The sequence below is a fragment of the Phaethon lepturus genome, unplaced genomic scaffold, assembly GCF_000687285.1.
Source record: "Phaethon lepturus isolate BGI_N335 unplaced genomic scaffold, ASM68728v1 scaffold4661, whole genome shotgun sequence".
NCBI lineage: Eukaryota > Metazoa > Chordata > Aves > Phaethontiformes > Phaethontidae > Phaethon > Phaethon lepturus.
In genome coordinates this window covers 66,705-82,180 of record NW_010518315.1, presented here as the reverse complement: position 1 = coordinate 82,180, position 15,476 = coordinate 66,705, and the positions used below count along the sequence as shown (strand labels likewise).

General features: G+C 39.3%; 1 protein-coding gene across 1 annotated transcript in view; it reads right to left on the bottom strand.

Annotated features, from left to right (window-relative positions):
- The window catches only part of LOC104628174 (protocadherin-23-like), a gene marked incomplete at its 3' end in the record, with an annotated part of 96,905 nt that overhangs the window by 14,912 nt on the left and 66,517 nt on the right, over positions 1-15,476 (bottom strand). The window contains exons 5-8 of the mRNA XM_010296677.1: positions 7,054-7,290; positions 5,102-6,121; positions 3,516-3,703; positions 2,934-3,033 (exon numbers count right to left, since the gene is read on the bottom strand). Coding sequence (XP_010294979.1) covers positions 2,934-3,033; positions 3,516-3,703; positions 5,102-6,121; positions 7,054-7,290 — 1,545 coding nt within the window. The remainder of the gene's footprint in view (positions 1-2,933; positions 3,034-3,515; positions 3,704-5,101; positions 6,122-7,053; positions 7,291-15,476) is intronic.

The following is a 15,476-nucleotide window of genomic DNA, read 5'->3' as shown; positions in this document are numbered from 1 at the left end:
CCTTTTCTCCTGTGAGATGAAAGAAAAGTTGTGCCTCTCAACAGAAAAGAGGAAGGCAATGCCATGGCTCCCAAAGAGCTTGAAGACTACAGGGATGCTGCAAAAACACAGCCCTCTGCAAGTGTAGGAACGCTCCCTGCCTGCTGCTTGCAAATCACCTCAGAGAAGAAGTACTTGTCCCCAGACATACATACAACACTTGACAATTCTTGTGTGTTAGCAGTGTAAACTAGACTTCTAGCACTCTGGTGGTCAAGTGCTAATGTATCCTTAGAACTGGTCCAAATGTAACTGTAAAAGCCTCTACTTTGCCAGTGCTTGTCTTAACACACAAAGCAATAGTTTATGATGCAGTATAAATACGGACTAATTTTTGTTATAAATGCTATATTATGACCTATTGACACTCATAAAGAAGGCCAGGCAAATCACTTTGCAATTGCCAGCATCACCAAGGAATAGTACGCACAGCTGGGATTCACCTCCCTCTGAATTAGGTTACTCTCTCAGTGGTAACACAAAAGTGGAGGTATGGCCATATGATCATGCATTTCCATACAGGTGAATGTTTAAGGATGATTTGTTTTGATTTTCTGGGAAGAGGGAGGGGCATTTTGAAGGAAACACTTCTCTGAAGACTAAAATTCATCTGTTGTGTAAACCTCATAGTTCTTTTACAGATTTTTCCTTACGTAATTTGCTGGCATTTGTCATTAGCCCTCCTGCATAGCTTAATTTATTGCTGCTATCTTGGCATTTCTTTAAGGTCTCAAGAACATTAAAAATTACCCGGTGATTCTTACAAGCTTAACAGCTGACACTGACACTCATAGCTCTTAATCTTGTGGCAGTCCCTCAACGGTTGAAAAGAGCACCGGTCTGCCTGCAATCCTCCAATTAACCTGATGTCTTTGTGTTTAACAAATATGGCTGTAAATCAGATCATATTTCTTCTTCATATTTTAGTACTGAACAATGTCCCAGAACTAGAAAATACTATTTTAAATATAAACCAGGCAAGAACTTCATCATGAAACAGAACACCAGATGTTAAAGGCTGTAAGCCAACTAACAACAACAACAACAAAAATTAGTATCAGAGAAGCTCAGCTGTTTCTGGATTTGTTTATCAGGAAAATATCTAGTTCCAAGGCTGAGAGGGCTCTTTCAGTGTTTTTTTGCTGCTGTTTTTATCCTTTTGTTCTTTCTGGAGACAGCATTTGCAAGACCAGTCATATTTTGTGTTGCTAGTAATTTTTATAATTTGAACTCTTACTTACTCCCCTCTGGGGCTCTACAATGAAGCCAGTAAGAAAATCCAATGCACTGTTTGAAGGAAGGGGATATAGTTAGATATACAGACAGGCAGAGACCCCTGAAGAATACTTCCCATGTTGCCTGGCCATCACCCTTCAAACAAAGGGCTGAGTACTATTCATCCCCTTTTTCGTAAGGGGGATCATTTCGTGCAATATATTATTCACAGCGCAGAAGTCTATGATTCTCTCCAATTCCCTCTGGAAGAGGCAGCCACTTGTATCCAAATTAAGGGAATAATAGTATGGCCATAAACTGACTACAGTTTTTTATTATCTACATATATTTCAACTGCAAAATTTTCAATAGAGTTGTTAAAAAAATGAGACATTTAAGCATCTCATGGTGGAAGAGAGCAGAGTTAGTTCTCTGGCCTTTGTGGATTTGGATCTTAAAGTCCTTCCATTACTCCACAGAAGTCAAAAGGGTACATAAAGACACAGTGTAACACAGTCCACAGGAATCTTTTGGTAATTTCAGCCTTGGCAAGAAGAGGCTATAGATTCCTTTGCTCTTTGAGAGTGAGGAACAATGTAGCTTGGCAGAATTTTGTTTTTTACTCTGCAGCGACAAGTAATTGTAATGAGTTTAAACCAACCGAGCCCACATTTGAGCTCTGCCTACACCAAAAATAACACCTGAAGAAACACACTGAGTGTATGGAAATACTGGAAATGTTTTCCTGCTCTTATGACACCGTATGCTCTATGTACAAATTACCATAGACTACAAATACCAAGCTTAAAAGGTATTGATTACATTAAGCTGGTAGAATAGAGCAGGTACCAAAATAATAGTTCTGTTCTTGGCACCTCTTGCTGTTTTGAAACAATAGTGAAGCAAGGCTGGAGGAACAGACACGTTTTCCGCATCGGTTACAGATGGAGCTCTCTCTTGCATAGAAGTGTAGCAAGGAGCATGCAGCAAAAGCAGAGATCACCTCTATGTCTCTTAGCAGTATGCCTCAGTCCCATTCATGTTCTAATTTAGGACTGCTCCATTACTGATTTCACTGCAAACAAAACTGGATCCTATTGCTAACTCCAGAAGTGAACCACTACTTGTAGGAATTATGGGGAAAACTAAAGAGGAGAAGTGTTTTTAAGCGGCCACGCTATGTCAGGCTAACACCGTGCTAAACAAAGGGTGAAACATGAACTAAGACCCACAAGCCTCATTGTTTGCCCAGATTATCTGCTGATCCTTCTGATCCCTGTCTCAGACTGTCATGAGCTGTTCTTTTAGCAGGAAAATTTTCAATTGGTCATGGGAAAAGGCAGATCATCTTTCCTTTAAGATGTTGAACAACTGACTGAAACATTAAACTATAGTACAAGATCACGGTCCTTATTTTTTCCGAGTGCTGTTTGAACACTCTCTGGCCGGCCACAAGCAACCAAACCCCCAGGAAGATGGGGCAGAGCGGGAAGGGAGGAAAGGTAACGGCTTGCACCTCCTTAGATACTTCATAAGACATACGGTGGTCCTGATTCCTATTTGCACAGGCATCTTTATTCTAACAGACATAAAATCCTGTACGTATACATGACACCTCTAAAACTCTAGTTATTTCAGTGTATCTTTTCTTATCACTTTATAACACTTCAAATTCTTACCTGATTCTATTGAATATAATACAACACCGTTGTTTCCAGAATCAAAGTCTTTTGCAAAGATGGTGGTAATAAGTGTCCCTGGCGGCTGCCCTTCCAAAACCTGTCATCAAGCAGTTTATAAATAATTCGCAAATATACATGGATAACAGCAAGTCTTAAAATAAATTCCTTGCCATAACACAAGAGTTTAACTGTTGCTCTGTTTTCCATTTTAGTAATATTTACAGTCAGTGCAAAGAGCATTTCAGGAAATGGTTAAATAATACAGTTCTAGCAATCCTGCTACAGCCTGCATATATTGCTAATTCAAATCTTTAGTACAGCAGACTCAAAAGTCAGAAATTAAAAGAGGTTCTACTGCATACGTAAATAAAATTACACATGTATACCCTTTCCACATAACAGTATACAAGGCAGAGAAGTGTAATCATCTGGTAAGTCCCGAAATTCCCAACTACACCCGCGTCCAAATGACGCGGGGGTGACGTTCCTGTTTCGGTGCCGTGCGGTTACCGTTTCGCCGCACGGGGGGTTTGGGCTGCTGCCACAGGGTGGTGCTCGGAGCAAGGCAGCGCATCCCACCTGGAGGCGCAGCCCCCGCCCGGGCGCCGCCTGCGGGAAGAGGGGCTTGTTGTCGTTGAGGTCCCTCACGGCGATGTACACGGCCGTGGTGGCGTTGAGCCGCGGTGATCCGTGATCGGTGACTAGCACGGTCAGCCGGTGGTGAGCTTGTTTTTCACGGTCTAGCGCAACCCAGTTTATGATTTCTCCTGGCAGACAATGAAGGAGAAAAGGAGTTAGGTATTTACTGCATGCTAGCGCTTACTATATGCAATTATACATTTAATTTAATGTGAAATAATGATACATGTCTTCTGATACACCTTACTGCTGACATTAAAACCTCAGTTTTCCAAGATCCGTCCCATAAAAACTTTCTGCCAATCACGGTTTGCACTTGTACTTTAGTACCATATTACATCCTTCACTGTACAGTGGATGCCCCGGTATAAAAGGTATAAAACAGTACAAACCAACATGCCGACCTTTGGAAGAAATCCATCCGTCCTTTTCTTCACCACAATTCAGGACAGAGAATATATGAGCACAGGCTTTTTAACTGCTGACAAATGGCCTTTATTATGCCCCTGGGTTAAGAAGTTCTCAGCATGTCTGTACATGAATCAGGAACCCTAATGTCTCCTATACATTCTGGTAAACCAGTGAATAAATCTGACCCAATCTTCTCTCCATCTGCTCAACCATACTCAATATAGCTGTAGATTTGCAGTTGATCAATGTCCTTCACAGAGATAACCACATATGATTTCAAGATCTTGGTTAACTCCCAGTACTCTGTTTGCCTTTACACTTCCATAAACATACTCAACAGGAACCTACTTTGAAATGGCAATTTTATTTTGAGATTCATACCGAGAAATTCTGGGAGAGCCTATTCACTCCCCATGAGGTCAGAACATCTGGGAACAGAAATTTTGAACAACAGATCTTTGTTCTCTATGTATCATTTTGCTAAACTGGATTATTTACAGTGCCTGTTTTCCTTACAGGATTCCCTTTCTCTGGACTATCCATGCTGTGGTCTGTGGTGTTATACTGTCTGGACATAGTACCTATTACTCAAGGCATTTGGGATTCACTGCAGAGTACACCTTGTACCATGAAAAATTTCTCTCAGCCAATTTGATTTCTGAGGTGCCATGTACAACATGAACTCAGTTTTGATGTAGCCTTATTTTCACAAATAAATCACTGTAATTGTCAAATGTCATAGTTACTTTTACAGTTATTTATGGCTGATCTGTACTTTTCAACTGTACTTGATCACAGGCAATTAAGTTCCTCACACGAGCTACTGAAGTTGTAACTTAAAACTCCTTTTAATTTGTTACAGTCAAACACTGAAACTTATGACCAAGTGACCAGAATGAAGTAATGAAAAAAATAAAATCCTACAGTTAGTTCTTTCTTCACGAACATGTATTAGATTTATTTCATTCCCCAAATTGTGAAGCTCTGAATTAGAATATTCACACATCAACCCAAGAGAATCACAGTGATTCCTGAAAGCTTTACACTTCCATTCCCTTAGGGAAGACTGCTTTCCAAAAGCAATATTAGGCAGATTACAAATCATAAAATGCTACCTGTGTTGGAATTCATCTTGAAATATTTTCCATCAGACAAAAGGAAATAGGAAAGTTGTCCATTTCTTCCTGAGTCTTTGTCAGCAGCTGTAATGATGCCAACCACACCCCTGGGAACCGGATTTTCTTCTATTTCAAAGAAGTAGCTCTCACGCATAAACATGGGAGAATTATCATTTTCGTCCAGGACGTTAACTATTACCGATGTACTTGCATTTTGCCTGAGGTTTTCATCTGTGGAGGTCCTGACCAGGACTCTAAAACTTAGTATCTGTGCATATTCATAGTTCAAAGATTTCCGAAGATAAATCCAGCCAGTATCAGAGCTGATTCCAAATGCAACAGAATCTGTGCTAGGCTCTAAGGAATACATCAGCTTGGAGGCAATGCTGTGTGGATCAAGTGAGTGGGCTTGAACCTGAAGGATTCGGGCACCTGGAGAGGTACCTTCACTGATTTCTACTTGATACACCAGGTTTTGAAAAACCAAAGTAGGGCCCATCTTCTGCTCTTCAATAATCACTGTCAACATCAGCAAAGAAGTCAGAGGAGGAATTCCACAGTCTTCAGCTACTATGTGTAGAGTATATTCCTGCTGCTTATCTGCAAACACTGTCCTGGTGAGGTTTACCACTCCAAGGCTTGGATCAATGCTAAATGCATTTGACTGCTTACTTGCAATACTATATTTGATTGCACCATTTAAGCCACCATCTTTGTCTTCCGCATGAGCAACGTAAACTGCAGTGCCAGGAGGCTGGGTATGTGAAATAGTTACCTTATCAGATTTGGTAAGAAATACTGGATGATTGTCATTAATATCTATCACAGATATGTTGACCTGGGTGCTACTGTAGACAGGGGAGTTACCCAACTGTGACTGAACAGTGAGCACCACAACAGACTGAGTTTCACGGTCAAGCTGTTTTTTGGTGCGGATGATACCAAACTGGGGGTCAATAGCAAATCTTCCATGTGGATCACCAGAGGAAATTTTGTAAGAAACCACTTCTAAAGAATCTAGAAATGGAAACAACAAGAAAAAATGTAAAAAAATATGGAAGTAATAATATGAAGGTTGGTAAGAACATCTGTGAAGAAGGCATGCTGTTAAATTCAGTGGAATAAATGTAAGCTATACAGATGTTTGACTTTCTTGGGCTTTTTATGCTTCCTTCTTCCTGTCCCTGGAGGCCTTCAGTAAAATGTGACCGTATACAGTTTGTCCACTTGTGCGCCATTTGATTTTCATCTCATTGGTATGATAAAACTCTCTAGAGAAAATAGCATAATATCCTCTTGTTTTCCCCTGATATAAAATATAGAAAAAACACTCCTATAAATTAGTCTTACGGGAGTAATTTCACTACACACAGTCATTCACTATAGCAAGGAATGAAACAGGTGGCAGTTCTCTGAAAGAACTGCATTTTACTGAACTTACTGTTCACAGATGACCATTGCTATAACCCTTTTACATCAGATGCTACTTAAAGCAAAGGCTATCTGAAGGTTCAGGCTTATTACCAAGGCTGCTCCGCAGGTGCTACCTCACCCTGAACAGTCTCTGATCATGACTATTGCTTTGAGATTTGTCTTGCATGGCTAATGCTTTAACACAAACCACACCGCCACACAGACCCTTCCTTACACTTTCACAACACGCTTCCCATCTCCCCATTTACAATTATAGAAATCCATCTGGAAAAAAATGGAGGCAGTTGCCAACCCCCACGGACCACCAACTCCATCTGTTCTAAAGGGCATCCTGATACAGCAGTGATTACACCAGATGCTGTAAATACCAACAGTAAATACTATTTAATGCTCAGACTGAATGAATAATATGATAGTTTTTTTTAAAAAGATTATCTGTAGATATTTCCAGTTAATGGTCACAACAAGAATGCAATGTAATCTGTGAGTAATCTGTGACTGAGCATGCAACTTACTTGGAGGCTCTCTGGCCTTTACGGTACCAATTGGGCTGTCTTCAGGTGCATCTTCAGGAACAGAAAAAGTATACCGGGATCTCTCAAATATGGCAGGGGCTAAAGCGGTCTGAAGGATGTTTACTGTGATGGCTGCATTGGTGGCAGAGGGAAGGCCACCTCCATCCTGTGCAGAAACAGTCAGGAAGAGTGCAGAATGTGCCAGGTGGCCAAGAGCTGAGATTAGGTAAATAATTCCTGAAAGTACACAAAAATAGAAGAGCAATGAAATAAATTAAAATTCAGCAGGCTGTTAAAATAGTTTCAGCACGTACCACCACCCTAAGGGAAGGTCAGACCATGTGGACAAAAGCAGCACACCCAATTCCTTTGAGAGCCAAGTTTTTTCAAATTATGTGTTCTTTACCATGCGCAATGCCACTGACACACAAGAAGTTCTGTGTCAAAACACAATGTCCATAATTCTGATTTCAGAAACACAGATTCGGCTAAATCTTTAACAACTTCATTGAGTCAGTGGAGTTGTTCTGAGTTTTCAGCAATGTTAGGAAAAACACAATTTTACCAGTACTAGTCTACAGGAATCTGGACGTGCATTAGGGGAAAAAAAATATTGATACAAAAGACAAATTTATCTTTGCAAACAGTAAAGTTAACTTTATCTCAAACAGGCTGTGGAGACATTCTGTTCTAATAGGTCCCCAAATAAAACATCCACACAAACAGGGTTGAAACCCACAAATGCAAACCTTAGAAGCAGTGGGCTCTGTGGAAAGTATCAGGGAAGAAATAACCTGCTGGCTGATTGCAAGTTTCTGGTAAAATCCTTTTTAATAATGAATTCTAAGGTCTGTTGAGTTTGCAAGTGCGAACAACTACATTTTACATGAACTATATGAAAAAAGTAATTCTCTGAAAAGAAAATGCTCTGTCCAGAAATGCAGCACTTTGGATATGCCTTCCTCAAGATACATACATCTTCATCTTTTAACTCTGATGAATGAGACTAGCTGTTTCCAAATAAATTCTCTTCTGACTGCTAAAATAAGTCTTTAGTAATATCAGATAATTATGCCCAATTTTCAAATATTCTCTCTATATATCTACAGAAACCCACATCTATTATTACCTAAGACGGTAGTACGGGTAGAAAGAACGAACATGGTAGGAATCCTGCCCCATTTTCTTCTACAGTAAAAGCTTGTATGAACTTCAAAGCAAGCTTTGAGTGAAGACTTCAGTCTCAGCAACGAGGATTACATCCAAACCTCTCTATGGGATGGATGTTCATAATGGTTCACAACAATTATCCAAAACTGATACTTGTTAATTGTTCTGTGAAAGACTGTTAGTGATTCAATGTCCTTTGCAAGCAAATTAAGAATTTACAAGAAGATATAAACCCACAAATAAATCATTAGCCTTCAGAGCACTTTCAGAGCACTCTGAAATGTCTGGTCTAGATGAAGTGAACATAAATACTTAAAAATTTAGGAGTAAACACTAGATCAGAGCGCAATACAGCAGATCACAGTATTTGTTACTTCATAAATTGTATAACTAAATTATAACTTGAGGCACACAGTTGAAGATCAGGTGCTTTCAGCCAGGTAAAAGATGGAATAAGGAAATGTAATTATGTCCTAGAGAGCATTAATACTGTTTTTTCTTATCCTTTCCAGCATCTTCTCTATCACTGAGCAGGAGGAAGAACACTTTCATTTGTTCTGAGGTGACAAAAATCTATCAATATTCTAAGATCTTTTGGTGATCACAGATTTTGCAACACACAGAGAACTATTTGTAAAGTAAGTTTTTCAATTTGAAAATGAAGATGAAAGTGACAAAACAGAAGAAAATTCTTCTTAGCAATGACTGAGTTTAACTAAGTATACACTAAATGCTAAAATTACAGTCAGCTAAGTAATAAGGTCGCAGTAAACTCAAGTGATTCAACTAATAGGGACAACTTAAAAATACCTGTTGGTATGTAGAAAGAAATGTATGCTTTTTGTATAAGCTGGTGATGACGCAAAACTTCTAGCAGCTCAGTAAAACCAAACCTTTAAACTTTGAGCTACCTTTGTAATTTCCTGGCTCTCAAGACAGGTTTAGTAGGGATGATGTTTGGCATTCAAGTCAGACATTTAGTGGTCCTATTTGTCAGATAGGGTAAAAATTAGATTTAACTCAAAGTGCCTTAGGAGAATCAGTGCATGATTTAACTACAATATATCTTCTCAAAATTCAGTGTGAAGCCACAACACTAATTTGCCACAATGCATTTTTAAGCAGAATAGTGGAAAATACATAAAATCCTTCTAAATAGTCAAATGTGCATATGGTATACTCTCCAATTATACCAACAGGACATTATAATAACAAACTGTGTCTTGACGTGCTTAAAATGCATTCAAAGGGTCTTCAGTGTCAAGGGAGAATGCCTTCCACTAACAGCAAAGGACACTGATTCCAGTGTATCAAGCCACAATGAAAACAAAGCAGAGATACAGATGGATTCAGAATTCATTGCTGATCCACCTCCTGTGCCAATAACTGATGCACTTCCAAGAATCAACCTTATTTTGTCCTTTTTTTTCTTTTTTGTCTTCTGATGGCTGGGTTTTGTGATTAGTTAGACAGCTCAAAGTAGTTTTCCAAGGACATAAACTTTTGGCATTTCCTGAAGTAATCTGAGCAACTGTAGCTCAAAGGAAAAAGGGTTTTAACCTTCCCCCCCCGCCCCAGTATAAATGTATAAACATGGATTTTAAACACTGTTGGTGTCAAATTAAATTAAACCCATCAAATGGACTGTATTTTACTAATTTAATCAACTGGGTATTTTTCTATTGACAAGGCCAAAAATATCTCATTCCCACTTTGGACACTTCAAGATGTATGTGAAGAGTGGGAAAACTTCTACAGAAAAGCATCACATTGAAATTCTTACTCTCAAAGCAATAACTAACGTCTTCAGAACATCCCTTAGAGAAGGGTGGAGCAAATTGCTCCACTCCAGGAACTCTGAAGACCTAGTGGAACAGAAATATTTCAGAACCAAAATTCCTTCTCTGCTGACCTAGACAGATTACAGCACAGTCCATGCCAGTTCAGCTACAGAAAGCAGACAGAAGAGAAGATGTATGAAAGATTTTTCTTTCTTTATTCTTTTGCTGTGTCTTAGGGAGAGAAGGGAATAGGCAAGTACGTCTCGCCAACTCAGTCCTCTCTTGCAGGACTAGGGACGCCGTAAGAACAGTGGCATATTCCAAGTAAAAAGTATATGTCTTCCATATGGTTCCTTCCAGCCTCAAAACTTTAGTATGCAGGAAATCTTATAACCCACTCACTTCTACTTTTAATTATATACATTCTGTTTCTTTCAGTATTTGTAGGACTGGGCATTAGCTTTGCATCTGGTGATGTATTATCTCTACAGACATTTGAGACAGCTCTACCATATGTTGAGAAACACGCCACATTAGGCTCTATTACGGCACCATATGACGGGAAAAAAGCTGTAGAAGCGAGCAGCATCTGGGATCTTACATCCTATACAGTTCAGTAAAAACACCGGACTGTGACTAAAATGGACAGTCATGACCACTTGGTCCAAAGTAGCTGCCAGCATACCTCAGAGCAGGCTGGCTAGGTGTATTTGATCTGCTGAAGTACGGTGCAGGAGATCCCCTAGTACGACATCGCAAAGGCAGAAACACGGGCCTAACTGCAAGGAGGACCCAGCAGGAGCTAGCTGTGTAAGTCTCACATTTGATGTGCGAAACTCAGAGGTATGCCTCGCTAAGTAACAGGCTGAAGATGTGCCACAGTTTTCCTTTCTTTCCTGTTCTGTAATTAAGACAGTGGCTTATTATTGTTATTACCATATTCATCTGCAGCTTGCAATATATGGCTTCAGAGAACTTAAAAGGCAATTAGGTTGCTGTGGTACAGACTATATTGTTCCATTCTGAAAAACAGTTTCTAGAAATGCTAACGATGGGAAGGGAGTAATGAGATGGCTCCTTTGTGAGGAATGTTTTACCGAGACCAAAGCCCCCGGCAAGGGACCACACAGACACAAGTGTGGTTCCACTTTAAGAAGTCGCTGCATGAAAAATGCCACTTTCTTTCTTACAGCTTGGCTCCCCATATAAATGGACAGTCTTATCTGCTGCATTTAATAAAATTTAATTCCCATTTTAAAAATTTATTGTTTATATTACTGCAGTGCCTTGAAGATTTTACTTCTGGTAATTCCCTCATTCTGCATGAGCGCCAGCTGGAATCAATTCTGCTTTATAGGTGAACAATCATGTAATTACAGACTAGATGAAGCATTAACATCCAGCCTCACTTATACCTTGGCAATCTCATTTTCTTGACTAGATCTGCATGGGTGTAACTGACTGCAGATTCTAACTTTTATAAATCAAAAACATGACCCAGAGACTGCCTATCATGATTTGCATACACATTTTAGGCAGAATCTGCAATGCTGGTTGCATGATAGCAAGTGCCACTATAGGCTCGAGTTTGGGAACAGCTCTGTACCAGTGCAGGTTAGCTCAGCACAGCCACACTGGGAGCTGGAGGTATTTTGCTCCAGAACAATCTATGCTTACTGGCTAGCATAAGTTGTTACAACAGTTTTGGGGATTCAGCGTACTGCGAGGGCTAGTATTAGCAAAGGGTGAAATCATGACTGTCAATTCTTCACCCTGCTTCATCCTTCCTCACTCACTGTACGTGCCAGGGCACTAACTTCCAAGAAGTTCTTGCTCTCCACTTTGTGCCTATCCCTCAACAGCAAAATGTAAAATGAAGCCAACGTCCGCCCAGAACATGCAAACACATTAGTGAAAGACAGGACTCTCTGGCACCTGCCAACCTCTGGCAATGACAAAATTTCTTGTGGGATTTTTTTGGTTCTTATTTTTGTAGAGATGCACCCTGCTCCACGTGTGGGTTAGCTGCTAAGTGCTGTTTCTCAAGAATTAAAACCAGGAGACGGGCCCCCACATAATGATTCTTTTAAAATATATTTATGATTTTCTTCATGGTCCCGTGTTCAGTCCTAACATTACAACAGCATAGATCACCAAAGTAGGTTCACTCACCAAAAGCACTTTTTGTATGGCAGAAATAGTACTGGTTATCCCAATAGGATTTCCACACATACCTCTAGCTGACCACTTTGAAAATGTGTCTGTTTTGTCACAGGGTCCTCATCTAAGCAAAACAAAAAACAGCCCTACATTTAGAGTCATTCATAGGTAAGCAAAGCGTTTTCCATTAGTCAAGCACTGCAGAGGCAAAGATATAAATCAGGACACACTAACTTCAATAACAAAGTCTGGACTGCATGGAAATGCGTACTCATTTAAATAGCTTCCAATATTTTCTCATTTTTGATGAAATAAAAAAAAAAACACTTTAGAACATGGCAAGAGGAATAAAATCAACATCTACCCATAGTGTTCTCCAAGACCATGAAACTGAATGCCTTAACAACTTTAAATGATGGCAGTATTTCTTCAGCAAATACCCTAGGATGGGTCAGCTGGCATGACCTGACACACAGCTCAGACAGCAAGCAGATGGCAAATAGGTATGTATAGTTCATTACCTCAATTCACCTTCAAAGCTGGCTGCTGGACCTGCTGTTTAATACTGTGTAGGCCAGTGCTGACCCACTGACCTGCTCAGAGCGTCTCGCCCAACCCAGCACACCAGCTTCTCAGTGCAGAGACGCACGTACAGCTTTGCTTTTTATGTGTCAGAAAAATGTTCAGGATGAGCATAGACAGGGCAATCCTCCAAGAGGTGAATGCAGTTAGGAGGCATAGACTTTGCATTAACATTAAAAGCAGCATTTTTCTAGGGAAGAACGATAGTGTTTCTGCTTGACATTTCCATTTAACTTTATCTGACTCATTGCCCATCCTCTCACCTTAGCATTGCATTTAGGTTCCAGTTTTAGCAATTTACGTGTGTTTAGTGAAGCTGCATTTGTATGGTAACCATAACAACACTCTGCAAAATGCACTGTTCTTGTTTAGTAACTGTCAGGGGAAAGGAAAGAATTAATGAGGAATTACATTGTTATTTACAGTCTACCTGCTGTACTATGCACAGCTTCAGCTTTTAGGAAAAGGCTTTAAAAAGATTAATCTTGATGGCACAAACGCGGTTTTGAGTTTCAGTGAATAAGAGGACTACTGCAAGTTTGAAAGTATTCAGTATTTTAATGTTTTCATAGTAAATAACTGCTTCAATCTCCTATCTACATTTGTACTTTACAGAAGCCTTATGCTCCTGCACTGTCGAATGCTCTCAACAGGGGCCCCTCTCTAGCAGATTCTTGTGATAAACTCAGTTTTTTCCCTGAAAAAAAGGAAATATAAATAAAATAGCTTAGTGTCTACAACCACTACTATTCAAACATATTGTGTTTAATCACAAGACTTTGCTTAGGATATGAAAGTCTATTCTAGAACACTTCATGCAAATTCAAACATGTTAGTAATCTGCAACATATGGAACCAGTACCTGGATCTATAAGGTAATATACAGTTTTAATACTGAGGTTCTCCCAGTAGCACAACACTACTATTTTAAATATTCCAGGTTACAGCATTTTAGTGAGCTAAGAAGTATTCATAAACACACAAAATATTAATTTCTAATTAAGGCGGTTCCATTATTCACAAGCAGAATATCCACCTGAGCATTAGCCTCTAACGTTGGGCAAGCGAGGGAATGAGCCTAATATGAGAATGTTTTTGGCTCAGTGTTCTGTTACACAAGTGCTTTTCAGACAAAGTCTTGCAATGCACTATTTAGAACACAGATTTTTTTGTCTCTAGAGAGTATAGTCTGCTAGTTTATGAGGTCACGTGCCTCTTAGTGCTCAGAGGCAGGTAAGGAACATGTAAAGCTGGCCTCTTTCAGCCTTCCCATCTCCCATCTAACCATGGATAGCTTAAACACAATTCTGCAACTTGAAGAAGTGAGCTAGAGGACTGGACTTAAAAATACGAAGTGGTACTTATATTTGCATTACCAGTTTTTTGAAAGAAGTGTTCAGCCTATTTGCTATCTGAACACCACCAAAATTTTAAATTCTCTAATTTTTTTTTTCAATTTAAATTACAGGTAATATTAATATTTCCGTAGTGCTTTCCATTCACGGTTCAACGTTTACCACAAAACAAGTTAGCATGATGGTTGTTTATTTCATAGGGGAAAAACTTATTTATAAAGCATCTTCTATAAATGTCTTCAGGTGCTGGACAACCCTAAAACAATGCTCGTATATCCCATGAAAAATTGCAGATATATAGACCAAATTCATAATGCTTTTCTCCAATGATTTTAAAAAGCTCAGAGTTTAAGGAAGGCAAATTTTTTTAGAGCAACAGTTCTACCAATTAATGCTATTGTATTTTAAAAGTTTGGTTGCATATTGATTTCATGAAGGATGATGTATCCCTAAGAAAAAGGTATGCAACAATGAGAGCCCATCAAAGAAAGGTCTCAAACAGAAGCTGGATCAGACCCATTCAAAGCTTTCCAAACCCCTACACTGATTCCAAAATGAGTGTTTGACAGAACAAGCTCTCAACGAAGAGTGAGCAAAGCAAGCTGAGCATGGCCCTGCCAGCTACAAGCCAGGCAGTAGCACTCTGAACAAGCTGCCAGCAGCAGAGCAGCCCCACACTCCGCATTCAGCAAGAAGCAGCAGTGCTTTAGCTATGAAGTCCCCAGAACATGCGGCTATTCTGAACAGGGAAACTGCTCCACTTTGCCCAAAATGCTTAAAGAAATATTAATGATTTAATAAAAAAGATTCCTACAACTCCAACTTTAATCAGGTGATTACAAGACCCACCAGAAGGCGAATAGATCCAATATTGCTCAAAGCAAAGGAAGAATTCAGCTGGGTCTTTCTGGTGACCACAGCAATTGCTAAACTGTTCATGTGAATCTAATGCTTCATTTCCTTTATTTTTAACATTCAAGTCAAATGAAACATTTTGCTTGATCTTTTTCATCCCATTTTAATTTTCAACATAAAAAACCCTCAAATTGTTAATAAATTTATATTTGCTATATATTCTTCAGATTAACATTGAGCTCCTCAAGTACTCTAATTTTCTACAGTAGATACGAAAAGAAAAGTGGAGATACTGAACCAGCTGATTGTCATGTGAATGCATTGCTGACTCACTATTTCAAACTACTGTAAACCTCACAGGACAGGACTAGGCTTTGGGGTTTCTTTTGCTTAGCATAATCCTAATGTTAGTACAACAAAGGTTTTATGACTCACCGTAGGACATCAAAACTAAACTTAATACAGAAAAACCAAGTATTACTTTGATGTAGCTTTCCCTATATTGTACTATTACATGTTT